We start from the raw sequence: 23,287 nt of genomic DNA on the forward strand, positions 1-23,287 counted from the left end.
AGCTAAAAAAAAAGCCAAAATATTTTTACAACAGTAAATATTTTATGGACATTTTAAGTCTAAGGTTATTCGTTTTCGAATAAAAAAAAAACAAAAATGATTTTGTTGAAACAAGGGTTTGAGTTAAGGGTTTGAGGTAATGCCGTTTTTTATTATTATTTTTTGTTTTCCTGATTATCTTTTAAAATACTGGGCAGTAGGTAATTTTACTTTTCACCCTTCCCCACAAGAAAGATCAGAACATTTGTTTACTACAAAAATTGAATTTAGAGTTTATACACAAGAAATGAAGTTTCCAAAAATAAACATTGTTGTAAAATCAATATATTCGTCGCTAATCTCAAAATCTAATCTTATGAAGTTTTAACTACAAAATAATTCACCATCTTATTGCCATTGGCCGAAATTTAAATTCAAAAACTCATACAAAATAAATGAGGATTAGACAAATTTTGTTTTAAATTCCAGTAAGAACAGCTTTTAGTGAACTTTGTATTACATTTTTAAGATTTTTGGCCGAATATGAAAATTACTGCAATATTTATAGAGAAAAATTCCCAATGTTCATAAATAACTTAAAGATGGCTAATATTTGGTAAAAATGTCAAGTAAGTACCTAAGGGTTAATCATTCTTGAGTTATAATAATGTAACGAAACCGTTTTTGTCAAAAATAATTGTTGTGAAATAATTACAGTTTTCCGTTATAATTTGTATTGTTTTCCCGATTCTTAAGAAATGTACGGAGATTTTTTTACTTCTATCTCTCAAATTATCGACTAAACTTATAATCCTGTCAAAAGAAAAGTATATTTTCAAATATTTGCTTTAATTAAATAAAATTGAAACGTGCGTATTATCACCGAGTTTAGTTTATTCGATGCAGTAGGTATGTTGTCTATATATGCATCTCCTCGTTGAAATTATTTATAAATGTAATAACAATATTATAGTATAGCAGTTGATTATTTAACCTTGATAATATCACGCATTTTCAAATGTTTGTATATTTTACACATCAGGTCTTTGACATGAAGTTAACGAAGTTGTTTTTAGTAATTTCAGTTGTCAGAAGAAATTCCTTCTTTCACATCTTGACATTTTCTGTTTTATTTAAAACTAAAGCCGAAAACGAATTTGTTTTATTTTTTGGGGGTCTATATGAGTTAACTATACACAGTAAAAAAATAGTCTTTTCATTTTAACGAAGAAAAATAAACGTAAAATGCGTAAAATGCAGTTCGTAAATTTGACATTTAATAAATTAACTTTGAGTATTTCTACATTGTTACTTTTGTGGCTAGAATGTTAAACTAAACAAATATTTGAACGTGTCTTACTGCCATTTGTACAATTCTTTTTAACTTTTCTTCTAAATTGTATTAAAACAGTAATGAATTTCAATAAAATGATTCGTTTTTATTATATGTAAATACACAATATTTTACAAGTCTGCACATGGTAATATGTGATGTAGTAATCTTGGTCAAGAATTTGTTCGTTGTTAAATTATGGGCTGGTGTATATAAATAAGGATACAGAGCTATTATGGTGGGGAGGGGGAGTTATTAAAATATGTGTGCGTTGGACAGGTAAATAAAATGTGGTCATGCCACGGGGGCCATGGATTTTACTTTTGTAGCTTATGCACATTGTCTGAATACAATCAGGTTGTTGAACTCGTGAACCTGGCTGAATAACAAATCCAGTGTGATAATTTTGGTCCTTGTTTCTGTTTTAAATTTTAAATGTCTATTTATCTTAACTAGTAGCTTCTAATAGTGCCCATGCATAATATTATGTATTATGCATTTTTTTTTTTTGCTAAGTCAATAGTAAGTAGGTACTTGGCATATTTGTACCTACATAGGTATAACAATAAAATAACTAAAAATATTGTATGATATCTTGAGCTTGTAAACAATTTGTAAATTAATTAGTTATAATTGAGCACAAGTTTTATAATGAACAAAAAAACATACAAATTAACTTTTAAAAGAAAATATAATAATAACAACTTTTTAAATATACCTATACATTTTGTATTATAATTTTATTTTTCAAAAGATATTTGTGAAACTTATATATAGTGAACAATAGATAAACCTCACTGTTCTTTTTTTTTTTAGACATATTCTGGATCCAATTATTCTTAGCCCATCATTAATTATGTCATTACAACGAATAAGTTGTACTTTTATTGAAGAATATAATCTTGAACAAGTTTTTATTACTATATAAATATAAATTAATTTCTCGCAATAAAAAAAACTTTGCTGTATCGTAACAAATGATAACATTTATTTTTTAAGTTTTGAGAATTTAATTCCTGAATAATAAATGTTGTATTATTATTATTATTTAAAAAACATTAGTATAGAAGCATATTTAATTATCTATAATTACATTCAAATTATTAAAGTTTTCTGAAAAACAGCTAATTAATAATGATTGTAAATATTTATTTAAGAAGATATTGAATGAACCAAAATCGAACTAAATCCTTTATACTATCAAATATCAATTATACTAATATCTTAACAAAAGTTCTCTACAGTACCCTACATTATATTTATCAGTTCTCTCTGCATTTACACTTTGTATACCCTGTATTGTAGCGATTGTGATTTGTGGTGACTCCAAACATCCAACAAAAACATTGCGTGATTGAGAATACCTTAATAACTAATACCTCATGATTTTATGTACATGTTTTATTATTTGCATGATATTTTGATCAAATCGGTGTAGGTTATTTGTATTTATTATATTCAAGTCTTCTTCCGTTGTATACATTTTTTCATTTCTCGAACGGCATAACCGCATTTTTCTATCGTCCTCCGCAGATGTTTTTCCAACATGTATTTTTAATTATATTATAGCGTATGATGCCTACATTATATAGTTACTAAAACTTGTTAACTTGTGGCATGATATCCCACCCACGGTAAACGTTATCCTTTTTGCTTTTGATTGAAACAGGACAACAAGTTTGACAACACACCAACATAATCATCATTGTCTAGATAAACGCACGTCGATCCTCGTATATTACCTATATGTGTCTTGTCATGATTAAAACAATGACCACCACACCAAAAAAAATATGAAATCCATACGGATTTATTGTTATTTGGGTATTATCATCGAACCATCAATAGAATATTATACGGTTTTGCATTGTGCACGGAGATCGATCGTGTGACCTGATCTGATAACATCCACTCCTGCAGCACGCGTGCATTTTAATTTTAATAATAAAACCAGAACGGCGATTTATATTTGTACAGGTGGTTCACAATATTATTATATTACATGTACCTACATAATGATATATGAATACGAATACTACCAATGGTAGTTCCGGTACATCGCGGTAAGCCGCACAAATTATTCTCCGCGTTTATCGCTATACGCCATACGGCATAATATTGTTATTTTAACAACTACAGTATACATATTGCATCGTATATATGTCACATGTAGTATGTACCCATAATATAGTATACCTACTAGTGTCCCTCGTATTATCAGTATATGTTCGTTCTCGTTAATAATTGATATTATATTTCATTTATCCATCGTCAATAATAATATAATATTATAATTTATATTATTGTTACTAGCCACCTTCATACCTACAGACTAAAATAATGAAGATATTAAGGTGTTGGAAAATTATCATAATAATAATATAATATAATATGCAAATTTTGTAAATCATCGCGCTTGCACTGCAATAGACAGTATCGCGGTTTTCGGTATGATTTCCTACCAAACGGTTGTTTTAATGCTCGACGACGAATTAATTTTCAACAGTTAACATTGTAGGTACCTCTTACAAAACCACCGTAAGTTAGGTCCTATAAATATATACATATATATATTATATAAGTGCGTGTGTTTGACTTCACGCGAGTGCCGACACCCATCCACTCGGATATTCTCGTTTAAATTCTGAATTAATTAAATCTAAAAAGGACCTTGAGCGTATCAAATGGCGCACTGGTAAGTGGTAACGTACTCTGAACTTTTATCAATTTTGAAACCTTAATACATTTTTATAGAATTTTTATTCGTATTTGAAGTGGTTATATAATAATATGGAATATCGTATTCCACGCTAGTCTATAAAAAAAATAACAATAATTTTAATGTTATTTGAAACGTCAGTATCTACGGATTTATTTTTATTGTTTAGGCTTTGTGATATTTTTAGGAAAAGGTTTTATTCAAATGTGTTCAAATTATTTGGTATCAAGTTGAATTTTATATTGACTTTAAAAATTAATATTTCAATAACGAAAACATATTATAATAACATAATATAAAGTTTATCGCAATAATACCTGCATTTTTAATACTTCCTTTTAACGTAAACTTGTACCTTCAGAAAATAACTTAGATTATTTTTAGTAATGCGCATTACAAAAATTAAAAAAAAAAAGTATATTGATGAAGTACACAGAAATATTAAAATATCTAGGTAGGTAGGTACATCATACAAAATAATAATCAGATTCACATTAAGTTAATATTTTATTATTATTATCACAAAACATTAAAATTAATCAATTTCATCATTTTTCAAATACAATTCATCATTTTCTAAATGATTCAACCTTTAGTTTATAAATTTAAATTATTTTTGTATAGGATGTTTATATATATACGTATTTAAATATTTTGTAAAGAACCTATACAAACAGCGTTATACTTTGTTTTATATAATTGTATCTACAAGCAACAATGACAAATAATATCAATATGATTCAATATTTTTTGGCTTCGCTTTATATTCAATTTTAAACTCTAGTAATCGGTATTGATATATATTAGATTTTGAACCTAGTGGTTTTACAGTGGTGATGTGTGTTTGTTTCTTTTATCTGAAAACAATTGTTGTAAATTACTAGTAGTAATATAAGTTATAATATAATTATAAAATATCCTGAATAAAGGCAGATCGACTACGATCAGAAAGGCTCAACTATAATTAAATTATCTACATTGATTTCAAATTTATCAAATTTATCACATCCATTACAGTGAACTGTACTCAATAACGAGGTGCACTTGAAACCTTTTATATAGCAGAGTTACATTTCGGTATTTTTTAAAATTGTTTTTAAAAAATCTTCTGAGTGTCATTACTCATTACAAATAGTTACCGAATACATATTTTTGAAATTATTTCTAAGTATGTTAATTTTTGAATCCCTAGTATTGTCATAATTATTAAATTAAATTATGAATAAATAAAAAATTATTAATATTAATATTCATAATAAATATTAAATAAAAACAATTTAATAATACATATCATTATCGGTTTGTTGAGTATTATTTATTAAAAACATTATAGTAGGTATGTTCATGTTTAATCGCGTCGTCCTTGGCTATTATATGTGTCGTGAGAAAAACCCTCTTTGTACCCGCACGAGTCTTTGTACAGAACTTCAATTGCGGAATACACATGACGAATTTATATTCACTCCTATAGAATGCTCATGAGCGCTTTTACAAAGATAATAATACGGTTTTTGCTCCCTATCCTTTCAAATTAATATTACGGTTTGATTAGTTCGCGTATCTATCGAAGAATGCACATTCTTCACCGAACAACCGCCCCAGGAGGGAGAGTGCACTCATGTCTCATGACGTCAAAGAAGTCGAAGAAAAATTACAAGGCATAATATAGAATAATAACTACATATTTTAAATTCTGAGTAAAAGCATAGATGTATTAGTTTTAACATTTTATTATATTTTTTATAACCGTGGTAATTTTTTTTTTTTGAGTTGGTTAAAATGTGTAATCCGTAAAACTCATGTTTACTATGTTTTCGGTAGCAACTTCGCATATATTGTTTGTAATAACAGGTAATCTATTTAGTTTTCTTATAAGGTTATATAATAGCTAAAAAACACCAATAAAGTACAACTAAAAACATGCGAAATTACCCTATACTCTATATTGGAATTAATAATAATAATATCAGATAAGAATTATTGTATGTACCTATTTTATTATATACACACGGTACATAAATATTATATAATCACACAATATTTTGTTTTATCTATCTTATTAGTATTTTAATAACTCTGTATCTATATAATATGATAATAAGCAATGTTTAAATTAAATAATTTAAGTCTCGATTTGTCAGTGTTCAAAAGTTTGAGTAGATACATCATATTCAGTTTTTTGGGCTGTTTGACAGGTTTACACCCGTGTTATTGATTTTTATTGACAGTATATAGCAATTTGAACCTCGCTCCTTGTGATTTTTAAAAGTAATCGTCGTTATATTCTCATTGTAATGTGGCCACATGAAGATTACTAACGAAATGTGATTGCAACAACGTCATATAATAATCGTGATCAAACAATCAAAGCGATCAAGTAAACTGCATACAATATATAAATGTGAAAACGGGAATGACAGGTATAACTATAGTAGTTGAGAAAATTATGTGCATCACACAATAGAAACTCTCTTGAAAGAGAAGGCGAAAAATTAACATTCGGTCTTGTAGTATTTATTTAGAACAATCAAATCACTGTAACTGTCTGCTAAAAATTAACTTATAGAAAGAACTAAAAAGAAATCCATTTTTATTTTTAGGGATACGAAACTTACTCAGCATAATATCATTAATATTTTTCCGAACCATATTGTGAACAAAAAGTAAGGTTTTGAATCAATAACTTCGATAGAAGTGTTCGTGTTTACGATTGACACGCACGGCATGTAAATGCAAAAAAAAATCGTTTCATTGGTATAAAGTATTTTATTTGTGTATTAAAATTAAATGGATAAAGTTTTTGTCGTTATACCTATTATTGTTATATGGATATGCATCAATAATTTACAATTTTATTTTCAAGATTATAATTTTTTTTTTTGTAGTTTCAATTTGCCAAGAAATAAAACTAAATGCCTATTACTAAGAAAAAAACACCGGCTTGTATTGATTGATTAACATTGATAACTTAGACTTTTTATTTAACAAAATAAAATTAACTTGTTTTTCTAAATTTTACTTAATGTTGTAAAAACGTGATACCATGTTGTTTTCATCATATTTTAATTGTACATTTTAGCACAGCTAATTTAATCATAATTTATAATTCATAAAAGAGGATATATATTAAAATATATTGAACGTATTTAATATTTACATCATATTATATAGGTATTTGAACAATATTGAGTTTATGTGTAATTGAGTATAGTTTTAGGTTTACCCACTTGATCCATCTCGTTTTCAATTCTTATATTATCATTGATAAATACACGAAGACTGAAGATTTCGATCCTCATCGTCATGGCTTGGCATTGATCGTAATTATTATCATCATACAATGATAACAGAAATTATTGATCGCAGTCTTAATAATTACGAATAAAAGCAAATCGTGCAAATTGATGGCGTTCGTCTTGCGTTATTAGTGAGACTACAATAATAAATCGCGTGTATATTATTTTGTATACAATTATTATCGTTGTCGTCGTACCAATGTACGGTTATCATTATTTTCTCCTCGATTCGCGATACAAGTCGACTGCGACCACTGCATCATAACAATAATAATGTACTTAATATAGTCGTATAACGACAGATTGTAGTATACTAGTATTGTACAATATATATTATTATTATTTTGTATATGTGCATTCATAGCCCGTTGCGTATCGACCACAGTTAAATGTAATATTCTCAGCGACGCCGCCGTCGCCGTCACCACAACGTTTCATCCTCCGAAACGCTTTAACCTTGTTGTAAAAGTTTAACGGTTCGGTCACGCGATCTACTGCTATGTGCGGTTACACACGAGTCGTAGGTAGGTATACTTAAATACCTAGGTATTTAAACCAATGTATACTCATACAAGCGCACGCATGCGTAATAAGCATTTTATACTTTACGAGCTCGCGTAAAACAGCGTGAAACGGATGTGCTATTATTATTTGTGCATTGTTCCATCATAATAATATATACGCATATAATATGAATACTTACTGTAAAGTTGTTCGATGAAATAATATTTGACGAACCAACTCTTACAAATATAGACATCCACCTGTCCACCCATTTTACATGTAGCCACGATTTACCTATACTGTTTTGTGTCTTAGAAAATTCAACGTAATTGATGATTGATGAATAACCCAACTTTGCAGTCGTGACGGATATAATACTATTAATACTAATACTGTACAGTTTAAATGTACAATGATTGTATCGCTACACACGTGTGCATATAATAATATTATAATTTCATATATACATACACTTGTATAACATAATCTTCATTCCAATAACAAATATTTCGTCAGGCATATCACTGGCAGCATCGGAAAAAAATAGGTGGGGTGCAATATTTGGCGAACATCGTCATCTATTTAGATCGTTTGTACCTAATATCACCCAAATGTCTGAATGAAGTTTTCGTCCCTATAAAGTATTATAATATTATTATTGGATTATACTTACATATCTTGTGAATTGAATATAGTATAGTATTATACAATGACATGTTATGTTTTTTTTTGTTTTATTGTTATCAACACTCCCTTCTACATATTTTTGTCGTTTTCGCACGTATAGTACTACACTACTACCAAACTGTAAAAAAAATATGTGCTATATATTCTCAACTGTATAAATACGAAAAGTATGTTTATCTATTGCCAACTCGACGTTGTCTTATTACGGCTATTAAAGAAAAAAACATCTAGGAGATTAAATGCACAGTACTAAATTTTCGAACGACCGTAATTCAAGTTGAAAAATAGTTGCGAATATTTATAGCAAGTTCGTGTGACAAACGAAAAATTTTAAAGTTATTTAAATATTCTTTTACTGTAAGTACTAATTTACTCAAGTACTACAAATGTATTACACCTATTCACATCGAAATACGGAACTAAATAAAAACTATTTTTATCATACGCATTTTTTAAAACTTTAACTTCTTATTTATATTACTTACCTATCTATATTCCATTGAGTATTGTGTTAAATTCATTTTTCATGCGCTAATATAGGTATTGTCCAAATATTGAACAAAATTTAACAGTGTTCAAATTTTATTTAACGATTGTGGTGTCCCAGTATTTGATATTGACATTATTAATTTTGTAGTTGGTTGTAATTTTGTTTCTATTTTAATTAATCATTCATATGGTTTGAATATTGTCAGTACATAAACAGTTAAATATCCTAATCAAGAGTGAAAAGACCCCACACAGAAATAAATAATATAAATACCTACTATAAATATAATTTATTATAATTTGTTAAAAAAATATAGTATTTTGTGAACTGTGTTCTAACACATATTTAGTTATAATTTATATTATAAACATATTTATTACAATCCAATGATTGATATATATATATATAATTAAAAGTGTATCTTCTTTAGTTGTTTGTTATGTAGTCTATATAACAGGTAGCAATAATAAATATATTTCTAAGTAAATAAATAAAATGCATGAATATCGTTATTGATATTCCGTAAATAAACAATGAATTATATATAGGTAAATATTTGTCATCATTTTTTTTTTTATATAAAACAAATAGTAAAATATAACAATAACCAAAAGCACAAATTGTAATTAATTCTAAAACTTAGTGTAGTACCCAAACTGTATAATATATTTATATTCACTTAGATATCAGACAGTTAAACTTGGCAAATCAAAATTTAAAAACATAAATTTATTGTTTCACAAATTTTTGAAAATTTTCCAAAATCAATATCGTTAAGCTGGAATGAAAATTCCAGACAATGAAAGTAATTTAATGTATATGTTGTGAATTTAAATCTAACCTAAGTTAACCAAAGTGTATATACTTAATAATTAAATTATATAAACTTTTATTTATTATAATTACATTTTTTGAATAGCAGTTAATACATTTTAATTATTATTATTACACTCTTACTAAACATCGTCTGTTATTTGTAGTTTTTAACATATATAAAAACATTAAAATATTTTACAAATATGTCTAAACATTTTAGGTTCAATAAACTCTAGCTACGCCTTACATACTTACAACATTCTACAACAAAACATTACTCTTTTAACAATATGAAATATAATAACTAATACAAAAGATGAAAAAAAACTTAAATTATACTTTTTGTCTCTAAATATGAAATATAATATATTTTAAAAACATATATGTTGGTTGAACCCATAATATTTGTTTCACTAATCATGTAGAAAGGTAAAGATTTGTTAACACCAAACCTGAAAGGATGATTTGTAAAACGAACTATTATTGTTTGTAACCATGTACCTACTACAAGGATTACAGTATTTACAGTTGTCAAGGATTAAAATATTATAAAGATAACACGTATTGCTTTTACTATCCAAATATTCTGAACAGAAATTATGATAATAAATTTAAAAGCACAAACATAAATAGTTGTGCAGTGATTAATAACTATATTAATGTTAGTGATATATTATGACGTCGTAACTACGATAACATATTTTGTGGGTAAGCGATAGGTGTTGTTCAAATAATTTGTCGAAATCCATTAACTAATACTATTATTTCGATATAGTACCTAATAGGTACTATCTATACTATATATTGGCTATTAAAGCCGAATGTGATTATAAACTCAATTTGGGATTTTCAATTTTTGATATTTGTTTTTGAAGACATTGAAAACAAATTAGATGAACAGTAATTTTGTGTACTGAAATAATATTAAATCATTAAAATTTAAAATTACAAAGCTATCATTGCATTTTAACAAAAAATAAACCATCACTTACCAAGGTAACCAAGTAATCTGCCCTTGATTAGGAATAACAATATTATTACCCTCCTCATCTGATTCACAGTCGTCATCCGATTCCAGAATATCCAAGATGTCTTCTTCAGTGGTCGTTATGTTTGACGACTCGTCATGACTAGATTGAAAAATAAAATAACTTTATTTATAAGCAATACTAACCAACCTAAAAATAATTGTTATTATAATAATCAAATAAAATAAATAATAATAATACTCTGTGGTTGTACAACGATATTATAGATGTATTTATGCAAAAACCTGAAAAAAAATAATCAAAATAATACGAAGCCTGTAAAGGACTATAAGCTAAAAGTGTAGCCACATTACCGACCGAGCACATATGAGCACATATGGCCCATCCTATGGATTTATAAGAAACCTAAAGTTTGTACTTAGTTGGAAAACAATACGGGTGACTATATACTGACTGATATCAACAATAAATAATATTCCAATATCATTATTAGATTATAGGTTAGGTTAGAGTAAGATAATTACTTTAACTACTAACATTATTGTGTTGATTATTTGTTACATAACAGTACCTATAGTATTGAAAAAATATATAAATATTTGTAGATCGCTTTTGTACTCACCTAATATCACATGCACTCGTACATTTCAACACCAATATTGTAATGTAGGACGGAAATGCTATATTGAACTCAATTCATTATGAACGTATTTTAATCAATTTAAATATGAACATTGAAAACAACAAGAACAAAAATAATATGAATAATTAATTAACTATCAAAATAGAAGTAATAGTAGTGAAATGAAAAAATGATTAAAAAGAAATACAAAATTAAATCAAAAAATAACACATTTTGGTCGTACAAATACTGAATACCTATGAGTAAACAAGTCAAATATCCGTCGAAAAGCCAATAAAAACCATTGCGACCTGACCATTTGATTATTGAAAGGGACGAGTGGTCACTGGGATGTGCAAAACGCTTTTTGGGGCATATGCATCACAGTGGTATTCAGAGGGTTAAGAAAATATATTTCAAATATTAAAATGTAAAAGTACAATGCTATCATTGAATTTTTAACAAAAAATAAACCTAACCTTACAAAGGTAACCAAGTAATCTGCTTTGCTTTATAATAGGTGTCGAGTGTGTCACATCATTGAGTAGGTCAGTAGAACGCATAGTGATAGGTACACTGATACAATGATAAATCATAGAACCTATACGATGAAATCAATTCTGAGCGGAGACGAATTATTTTAATAATAATATTAAAATGTTTACAAATGTTCATCTTTTTTTTTTGTTACACCAAAATACAAATTATTTCCAATTTACAGCCAAAACCAAACTCAAAGTTAAGAATAGAATCATTTTTCTACTATTTAACGTGTCTTAAAATAAAATTAAAAATCACACATTGTAAAATCAATGCGTTCATCACTTGGCTCAGAGTACACTTTATTATAAGTAGGATGGAGCCGTAGATGTTAATTAAATCTATAAATTTACTAATGTAGTAATACAAGGTGTATAATATGTTAACATTACAAGACTTCACTTATAAAAGTTAGCAGCTTCAATGAAACAGCATGTTTTAATCGAATATTTCCTATTGAATGCTACTAATAACTAATAGAAAATACAAAAAAAACTTATTCTTAAGTAAAAGAAACTTTTGCTGAAAACTAAACACGCGTATTCTAAATTCTGAATATCACTTTCCAAGTTGTTTGCCAAGCGTATTTGAACATTTTCATACTCTACTGCTAACAGCACAATAAACAATGCTTTTTTTCTTTTTCTTTTTTTTATTAGTATTTGAAATAATTTAATTTAAAAATTCCTCCAAAGTCAAAAGCTATATAACACACAATACGTGTTGTATAAATAAAAAAAGGTTATTGAATATTGACTGCAATCTCTGAACTTTTTTTAAGATCATATTCGCCATCTACGTGTAACTTCCAATGGAATTTAAATCTATTATTCTTGTATTGATGGTCAATATTGTTATTAGAGGGAAACTATTTAATGAAATTTGTTCTATGATAAGTCCTCGCGTTTGATTTCAAATGCAGTATCCAATTGGATGTACATTTGGACATCGAGTGACATCGGGTAACACCACAAATATACTTCAAGATTTTCGATAGTTGTCGTTTGTTATTCCTAAACTAAACTGATTAAATCGAATATTGATCCCTTAGACTTCCTAAAAAACTATTGATACGGGTACTTGAAACTTTCGATACACCCCTTCTATCCTAAACAGAAGTCACAGAAATATAAATCACTGTAAAACAGACTACCGGAAACATTTGTCCTTAGTTTCATAGAAATCTAAAATTTAATCAAAAATAAAATTGTATAATTTTAAATTGTTCAGTAATTTTTTTGTAATTAGGTACATTACATCTGTGCTAGAATTATATTATAAACTAGGGTAATATTATACAAAAATCCTGCAGTTTTGTAACAGACGTAAATCGTAAGGAATAGGTACCTATTCGAAAATAACACAACAAATATTCGAATATCTTTTTCTTACATTTAATTATATAATGTTGAATTTCGTTAATTTTAATTTTTCCTTTATTGCTTCACGCAACATCTGGTTTGATTAATATTTTATGAAAACAAAATTAATTTGTTATTTTTACTTTATAAGTTATGAAAGAACACTATATTAATTCAGTATTCATTGAAAAACTCATTTATGTTTACAAATGAGTAAAATTAAATTATTTAAAAAATTTAATTGAAGTTTGTTGACTTTGGTTGAAAATATTTTAACGGAACTTGACGATTGGGACAAATTATTTTCATAATTCATAAGTAGGTATATAGGAAGTATATACGATTTGGAATATTTTTTTTAATCACAATTAATAATTGTTATTTCATTTTAACATACTATAATACATTTTTTTCACATAAATAAAAAAAAAATTCAAAAAAAAAACCTATTCAGTATTATACCATTAGGATTAGTTCACTTATTAAATTATTTAAATTTATTTAACATTGTATTTAAGTAAAAATTATTAAAAACTAAACAAAATACTAAATTAAATACTTAACAAGAATGCGAGATAATAATGCTGTGACATTTATTGCCTCATAACTGTTTAATGTGACAATGTATTAACAATATAACGTATTTATCTATTGTATAACCAATAGGTACTGTTATATTATTATGTATTACCAATTTGAAGGTTTTCTTGTGGTAAATGTATATCCTAATATTTCCTTGTTACGATTTACATTAGCATACATATCCTCGGGTGATTGATTTATACATTTCTACACTATACCTACTAACTAGGGAGACAAGTCATTATATTTTTAATATATGTGTCGGTTTTATAAATTACTCAAATTTGAGTAGAATATTTCAATACTAAACGATTTATTTCTATTTTATAGTGAATTTTTAAAATGTTCGAATCAAACATACCTATAATAATTAGATCCATTGCAATACCTAGGTAGATTTGTATTAAATCGTTCACAACAATTATCTCAACTATACTATTTTCTGTAATTCGTATAACATTCATGGACATTTGTGTCCAATAAATTACCATGAAAAACCTTTAAAATGTATTTCAAAATAAATAATTATGACAAATATACTTATTATATTGCGTTTATGTAGGTTTATCTGACATTGTGTAGTATCTGTGAAACTATGCACATTATGTTCATACGTAATGTTCACAATGGACAATTATTGGATCTTACCATTTTAGTTGTTGTACAATACGTACCAACATAAATCGTACAAATCGTATATAAACTTTTAACATTAAAATATTTTATATAAACCATTACTATTCATGATTCATGTAACGATGGAACAATTTATTTTCTGATTTTGATTTAAATTATATAGTGTATATTTGTAAGGTTAAGTTTCACCTGCAATTGGAATGCTTAACGAAAAATTCTGCTCTATGAATATAATCATCGTGTGTATTATAATTCCATTGTTCGTGATGTGTTGCAGCCGAAATCGGGACTTCAGGAATCGATCGTGGTTATTTTGGACCATGGCAAATGTGCAAACAATCGTACTACGGACGAACGAAATGTGGAGACTCGATATCCAGGTTTCATCCAGTGGGTAAGTAATCACTAATCACGATCGCATTGTGTTTCGACGGTTTCCGCTGTGGCGCGTGGGATCTCTATATGTAAATATTGTCGATTAATTATAATTGTTTATATAATCGTTTGGTGTTTTCCTGTAGAAACGGTGAAGATAGCCGGATATTTTGCCATAGCTGATACATTGAGCCTGGCCGTGTTTTGTATCCTAAGCATAGTACAATTGGCCATGGTGGTATCGAAGGAAAAAGTCGTGGTCGCCTATAGTAAAACCGTGGTTACCAAATTGGTGTTTGCATTCGCAGCAAGTAAATATATTAACCATACGTGCCCATGTTATGTTTTAAAAATAATTTTTACCATAAAATGATGGCAAACATATTATGCTTGTACACGGATTAAGTGCCTAACTCGATGACTTTACTCTTTGTATATAGCTCTGCTAGCAATCATCGCAGCCGGGTTATTCGCTCTTCAAACCGACGACAAAGACAACAGCTACCAAGTGACCAGAGGGGAATCGTTTTATATGCAGGTGAATAAGATAAACCGTTTTCAGCTCAAAGTATAAAAATTTAGCCTGTGATCTTCATTAATTCGTGAGAACCAAGATTCAAAAGAAAAACCCCGCAACGCAAAATTTTATATTTTGTTAGACACCTATTATATATTTTAATAATGTACTTCTTGATTCATAACATGATCATACTATAATAATATGTAATTATACATACTGTAATATTATAAATAGCTGTATACTGTATAGGTAACCTACTTCTACGTAGGTACTCGTTTACATATAAATAATTAAAAATCCCAAATTAGTTTAAAACATTAAAAATAAATTGCTTTCAAAGTCAAGGTTATATTACTGACTATAATGTCTCACGATATAAGAAATTACATCTGTGAAATAAGTTTTTTTACTAATCGTAATTCTAACCGATGTTATTAATGTGGTTTTCATTTGTTAAGACATCTAGATTTACACGTAATTGTTGTATGAACTTTTTAAACTTTTTTTTATACAAATTACACTTCTAAATGAATTGTATTTGAAAAAAGTTGAATAGTAAATATATCTATTTTAATAATAGTTGAACAAACAATAATTTAATAGTGAAATTATTTTATTATAATTGTGAGTTGAATAAATTATGGAGATAAATCTCAATTTGGGAAGATACCTTTCCTAAATAAACCTATAATATCCGTAAAGATTGAACATATTTTTATTTTTACTTTTGTAAAAAAATATGTATCTTTCTACTTTCAAATCATCCAATTGCTCAATACTGTTAATCAAAGTCTGTAACAAAACGAAACGAATAATTACACTAATAATACTCAAATAGGTACTAATAATTATATTGGATTTCATTGTATTTTAATTGTATTTAAAAAACTATAAAACTATTGAATCCTTAGAAATAGGAGATAACACACCATATCCTCTAAGAATCATATTTATATGCATCATTGAATTGAAATTTAACACATAATATTGTGTTAACATTATTTCTTATTTAATTACTGTGACCAATTCAATGACGAAGTATTCTAGATAAAATTCTGTATAGTAGAACGACTTCCCTGGTTTATATCCTTAAAGCAACTACGCACTCATATTCAATAATGATTTTGAGTAACAAACATTTGATATTAAATTTATAAAATTTTTTTCTTCAAAATAGTGCTTATAAGTTGTAATGAAACAAAACGAGTAATGTAGTAAGCTTAATTTTTTCATCCTCTAGTTCAAAGTATAAAATCAACTTATAAATTAAATATTTAAAATTTTCATTTTAATTGACAATTTAAAAATAAATCTATTTTGGTGAGTAGACAACATAAAAGTACTTACTTACAATGATGCCAAACCATTATTTTCTTTACATTCTAGAGTCCCAATTTTCACTGCAGTGTTAGAGCTAATTAAAATGTTACTATAATGTAAACTACAAATAATAGTGCATAAAATAATTTATAATTTTATTGTGCATTGTTCTTCTAAAAAAGTTTTCCACGGACATCATCGGTTCTATTCTTGTCTTTTAAAATATAGGACACGGTTTCTATTTGGTCATATTCATTCACTTGTGCTTATTACATAATTAAATATTATACTCTTGAATACTGTAAATTAATTTTTTTTAATGAAAACGGATTGACTATCAATACTACTCTGTTGAAAATTTGATTTTATAGATACAGTAGTATAATGTGTTATACTATTGTCTATCATTATAAATACCTAATGAAAATTATTCTTACTCAACAGATTGGCTTGATAATATTGAACTTTTTGCTATTCGTGGCTGCAATATATGATTTAATATTTTCCCGTCGCTTGGGCGGTGACCCCACCATCAGTCACCGTGATCCATCTGGGGTCGAAGCTACCACATTCAATAATCCTGCCTTTAAGGAGAAGAGGTCAATGAATCCAAGTGAGTTAATAATATATAAAATAACAATATAATAGTAATAACATGTGTAAAAACATCATAAGACATGTTTTGAGTTTTTGACTAATGATATTTTTATTTCTAAATATTTCAACCACAAATATTAAAATCTAGTTATAACCGTGAAATTACGTAACTACTCTTATAATACTCGTATTTTTATTTCGATCTATTCACAAAGTGAAAACAAGACAAAAATGTTACCGTTTTTTTTTTTTTTTATTTCTTTTTGTTTCTGCAACTATTGAAATATATTCTATAAAACGTGTTTACTATTGTAGTATATTTTTGTAACGACTATACATCTGTTGTAGAATATCTTTAGGATAATGTAAAAATGATACATAGTTATTTAGGAATTAACTATTGGCTATTATAATACACAACTCAATTGTTAGATATTATGTTTCATACTCCACACTTTTTAAAATTTGGCAAGTATTAGAATGAAAAATAATTATGGATACTAAATAATATTTCGAATAACTTGTTACATATTTTATTTACTGTTTGTAATGCTGTATGTCCTGCATGCTGCATGTAGAGTGTTTTGTTGAATGCACTCAATTTAAAATAACGGTACTATAATAACGGTTTTTGTTCATACTACTTACACTAATCTTTTAAATTTGGTTTTTCGACTAAAAATACCTATTATAAAAATTAAAGAGATCAACATTCGTGACGATTGTCGAGATGATTTCAATACTTTTTCAGTATACATGACTGAAAATGGTTAATTCGTAGTTATCCTTTAATCTAGTTCTATTGGTCAGTCCTGAGACCTACATACGGGGATAATTCTTTTAATAGTGAACACTCATAATCTCGGTCAATTGTTGTTAAAAATTATATATTTTTTACTTACCTAAGATCTCTTTTACCACAAAACTAAAAACAAAAATCTCTCTTTTTATAATATTTTTTAAAAGTAACTCTTATAATTTCCAAATTGTATTAACGAGAACATGAGTACCCACCTAATTTTAAGTTAATATTCTGATAATTGCACCAGTTTATCGCCAATTTGTCACCAAGGGCAGCTCCAAGGAGGAGTACTGGGGGCAAGTGCCCCCCCCCCTGTTCACTAAAAAATATAATATAATTTTTCATTCATAATTAAAAATCGCAAAAATGTTTTTAATTTAAGCGTCCCGTTGTACATAGATTCTGGATCCATTTTTGCTTGTCAGTTAACTAGCTTTTAATGTTTATTAAGCTATAAATAAAATATTGCATCAATGTTTCACATAATATGTACTTACGTTGGAGTTCTCAGACAATTGTCCAGGCTATGACATTAAAAATATATTATTGTGTCAAACAGTTTTTTTTAAGTACACTGTATTAATCGTTAAAAAAAAAATACGAACATTTATTGAAGTACCTATATTACGTTTTAAAATTATCGGTTTGTTCAAGACCCAGTTGTTAATACATATACCAAAATGATGTAAAAGGTGTTATATCTGGATGACTTAATATTTTCAGGAGGAGGAGGCGGAGTTGGAGTCGGCAGCAGTAGTAAAATATCGGTGACGGACGCTAGCGGAAAGCCGTACTTGAGTGGCACGACTAACGGCAGTACAATGTCGATGACTACCACACTCAGCTCAAATGGTTCGTCGATAACACCAGTGATCCGCAGCCCGTTGAGGTCCAGTCTGAAGAAGCCACGGTCAGCCAATGGAAACGGGACCGGAGGAGGCGCTGGCGGTCTGGGTATCCAGAATCCCGGTTTCAGCGGCACGTCGCCCACTCTGTCGAGGAACGGGAGTGTGAAAAAAGTTCGCATACAGACCCAGAGTACGGCAGTGTAAAGCTAGGAGAAAGCGACTTGCATCGACTTGACGAAATAATATTATAATTTAGACTAAAATTGGAAGGAAAAAATATTCTGGCGCGGAATTTCGTGGTAAAATTTGTATACAACGTTCATAAAATCGTTATCATACAGGATACTCGAGGGTTAGTTTAGGCTTTCGGTGGCCATACTTGCATCATAGCAATCTCTATATAATTATATTATAATGTTGTACATGTATACGTATCGTGATTAAATTGTATGTACAGTACAATACGTACTATTCACTAATATCATAACGACGAGGCAACATTGTTAACAGTTGAATTGTAGAGCCTATTAATATTGTTTAAAACGTTGTTTATAAAGACAAAATAGATTATATTACAACGAGCGTCTAACTGACGCGCGCGCACACACTATTAATATTATTATTTTAGTTGTGATAGGTAGGTACGTCATATTTTACGCGCACCTGTTTCATCATCATTATTATTATTGTTATTATTTTTTTTTCGCTTCGTTGGTCGTATATTATAGTTGTTATTCAATCAAAATTTTTAATTATTTGTACGCGTATAATATATATTTTAATACATGGTATTGTGCCAATTTTGGTCCAACGAACGTGAACTGTAGTTTTAGTATAATATCATATCAAATATAATACCGAACTATTTGTTGGTAACGTTTTTTTTTTCACTTATCCTCCCAAAGCACTGGCTATATTATAATTCGATACATTTTGTTATCCGTATTGACGGTTGTTCTTGTTGACTTATTTATTCTTCGTTTTAATTTCCATAATATTCGCTTGCCCATATCGTAATAAATCTGTTTTCAGCAACAAGAATTATAACACTTTATACGTGTTAATTTTTGTTTTCTAAATCGTTATTATAAAATGCAAATGTAATACTTAAGGTATATTTTGTTTGACTAAAAACTCCAGTTCGCAGTATAATGAATATTGTCGAAAAATTTAAATATAATATTTTTAAGATATTGTTTGTTAATAATATTTTAATATAGGAAATCGTTAAATTCATTATATTTAGTGTGCCATCCGAATAACTCGTTTAAAAATACTTGTTTGTACTCGGGATTTGTTTATTTCGTGAATGTATACACAAAAGCAAATTGCACATAATAATATAATTAATAATATAATACGTATTAAATTATAGCATATGTATAAATATTGTTTAATAGTAACAATAATAATAATAAAAAAATAATGTAATATATCACATATCATTTCTCTTATCGAGTATAATAATTCAAAAGCATCCTAGTATTGGTTTAATTGTATCTTGTTCATGTCGTGATTCAGTAGGCAATCAGATTCAGATAGTGCATCAATAATAATTCATCATAATTTAAATAAAAATACATAGATCTCGCGTAGTGAAGTATTTTTTTTTTTGTTAACATTGTGTACAATCAAAAAAAAAAAACAAAAAAAAAACAAAACAAATTATGGTAAATAAATAATAAAGATGTTACCTTGACACCAAAATTTGTTCAAAATAAAAATTACCACTGTTATGTTTTATAAAAACATACTTTAACAATTTTATAAATTGTATTGTTCACGTAATATTTTCTTACAATTTGTAATTGTAAATTAGAATATTCAATGTTGTGCACAAATTGTATGAAAATATTTTTTTTAATATATATATATATTTATTTTTAAGTTGTTTAACCATATCCAAAGCAAATTGTTAAGTGTCATATTTGCTAAGTTCTAAAAAAATATTTTCAATAATGAGGTACCTAATATAGTAATATGATATAATTTATAGCTATTTTATTTTCATAGTTATATTATAATGTACATTGTACAGGGTAATATGTATATATAATATAATATATTTATGAATTTTTTTTATCAATGGCACTATAATTGTGTATTAAAATAAATAAAAAGTATGTGCACATACACAATACACATATATTATGTCAATGTATAATTTTTTATGAAATCATTCGAAGGCACTTGCATGTCTTAACACAATATTTAAGCAGTTTTCCAGTTGTTATGAAAAAGCTTTGGATCTTTGTTTTTTTTTATTGTAGTTGCTTTAGTATTACTTTAGATTAAGTTATGTAAGCACTTATATAGGTACAGATGTATTGCATAAAATATTTTTCCAAAATTACTTTTATACTTGAACAAATTTTAAAATTAAATAAATACCTTCTTGGGTACTTTATAAACCAAATTACCATCACTTTTGTAAACTATATTAGGCAAGACAAGCAGTATGTATAAGAGTTTAAAAAATATTGTATTTTTATACCGTTTGTTTAAATAACGGTTTAAATTTTAAATTTTGAATCAGTTTAGTCAAGTTAGTAAGTCTTATAAGGGATTAGAATAATTGTATTAAAGTCAGGTTCAATTATAAGTAAAGTAAGGTCATATTATATTGGAGCACTCAAAATATTTAATGAATATTATAGTAGCCAGTACTACATACTTATTAATTATTCTGATTTTTTATACTCTGACTAATTTATTAATTAGATATTTTTGATAAAAATGAACATTTGGTACCTATTGGTATTAGTGTATTTGTATTTTATTATCTAAGTATAATTTTAATTTTAACCAAACATATACCGTCCATGTATGAGCAATTTTAAAATTAGAAGTTTTGTGATCTGTTTTCAGAGTGATTTGAGCGTGCAATAATTTTGTTGATTGAATATTTTATGAAATTATTTTTCAATATTGTTTTCCATATAATGAATAAATTATTGATTAAGTTTTACGTTTTTTTTTTTTGTTACAATTACAATTTATTTTTTCTAATTACAAATTTTATCTAATGATATTAATAATTTGAGTAATTTAAATTACTTAAAGACGTACTAATTGTTTTGTATTCATTATTTATTATAGTTCAAATGTATTATAAACTGTTATATATATGATATTATATATTATAAAATTTCGTCATATACTGACGTTGTACACTGATGAGTGCAATGTGAACTACATTTTGTCTGAGAAATAAAATATATACGTTTCAATTTCTACGCATATTAATTCATATAAATATATATATTTTACCATATTATATTCTGATTCCTGATTTTAAATTTACCCTATTTCCAATTTGTCAGTATTGATATTTTGCAATACGTGATATCAAATAAGAAATTAAGAAATATATGTAGTAAATGAGTAACATACATTTTATAGTGTAATAACGCAAAAATAGAATAAAAGTAAAAATAATAAAAAGAATAATATAAGATAAGGATCACCGTAAATATTAATACGACGCCTGCCGACACTAATATTTAAGATGATCTAAATTTACGTTACTACCTTCCTCCTGATCGTCGGAGGGTTCTCGAGATCGTGTATTCGAGAATTTGATCAAATACACTTTTATGATGTAAATGTAAATGCATGCACATATAATTTAATATAATGCAGTCAACAATACTGTATTTTATATTTTAATATGTCTTACCTGACTCGCAGTTGTCACTGGGTTGGCAGTAGGAGTTTTAGGTGACACAAATTAATTATTTAAGATACTCGAAAAAATAAAGAAACACACTGATTATGCTCGTAAAAAGGAGCCCAGTTGTCGCTCGTAGAATTCGGTATGGAGAGGTTGTCAATCTTTTTTCGCGGTGCGCCTGCACTCGTGAGAGATTGTGAGATTGTGGAGAGGTGCTCATGCACTGCCGAAGGGACGATCCGGTTGTGCCGGCCAGAGGGTGATAGGCGGCTTCTTCAAAAGGTTGTTTTGTACATCCGATTTCTCCTCTGTGACAAGGACCTTTTTTACCCGGTGCAGCACGTTTGGGCATTTTTACCTGTTTAGTATTTAAAATCCACACAACGTTTGGGCACTCAATATCCCTAAAAAGATACCACGTTTGGGCACTGAAATGTAAAATGTTAATGTAAAATCTTAAATGTAAACCTAACCTTTGTTTAAAAAGTATATAAAATATATACATACATGCATAATATATATATACAAATAAAATAAAATAAATAATAATATAATATAGGTAACAAGTTTTATAAAGTGTAAGTTACTATTTATTTTG

The 23,287-nt window shown here is 27.4% G+C and overlaps 1 protein-coding gene across 1 annotated transcript in view; it reads left to right on the forward strand.

Moving 5' to 3' along the window:
- Positions 1-20,633, forward strand: part of LOC111033124 — a 37,393-nt gene extending 16,760 nt beyond the window's left edge. Inside the window, exons 3-7 of the mRNA XM_022313724.1 lie at positions 14,832-14,948; positions 15,076-15,240; positions 15,370-15,467; positions 17,214-17,382; positions 18,892-20,633. Of these exons, the coding sequence (XP_022169416.1) occupies positions 14,832-14,948; positions 15,076-15,240; positions 15,370-15,467; positions 17,214-17,382; positions 18,892-19,220 (878 nt within the window). The 3' untranslated portion in view covers positions 19,221-20,633. The remainder of the gene's footprint in view (positions 1-14,831; positions 14,949-15,075; positions 15,241-15,369; positions 15,468-17,213; positions 17,383-18,891) is intronic.
- The last annotated feature ends 2,654 nt before the right edge of the window (positions 20,634-23,287 follow it).

The sequence above is a fragment of the Myzus persicae genome, unplaced genomic scaffold, assembly GCF_001856785.1.
Source record: "Myzus persicae strain clone G006 unplaced genomic scaffold, MPER_G0061.0, whole genome shotgun sequence".
NCBI lineage: Eukaryota > Metazoa > Arthropoda > Insecta > Hemiptera > Aphididae > Myzus > Myzus persicae.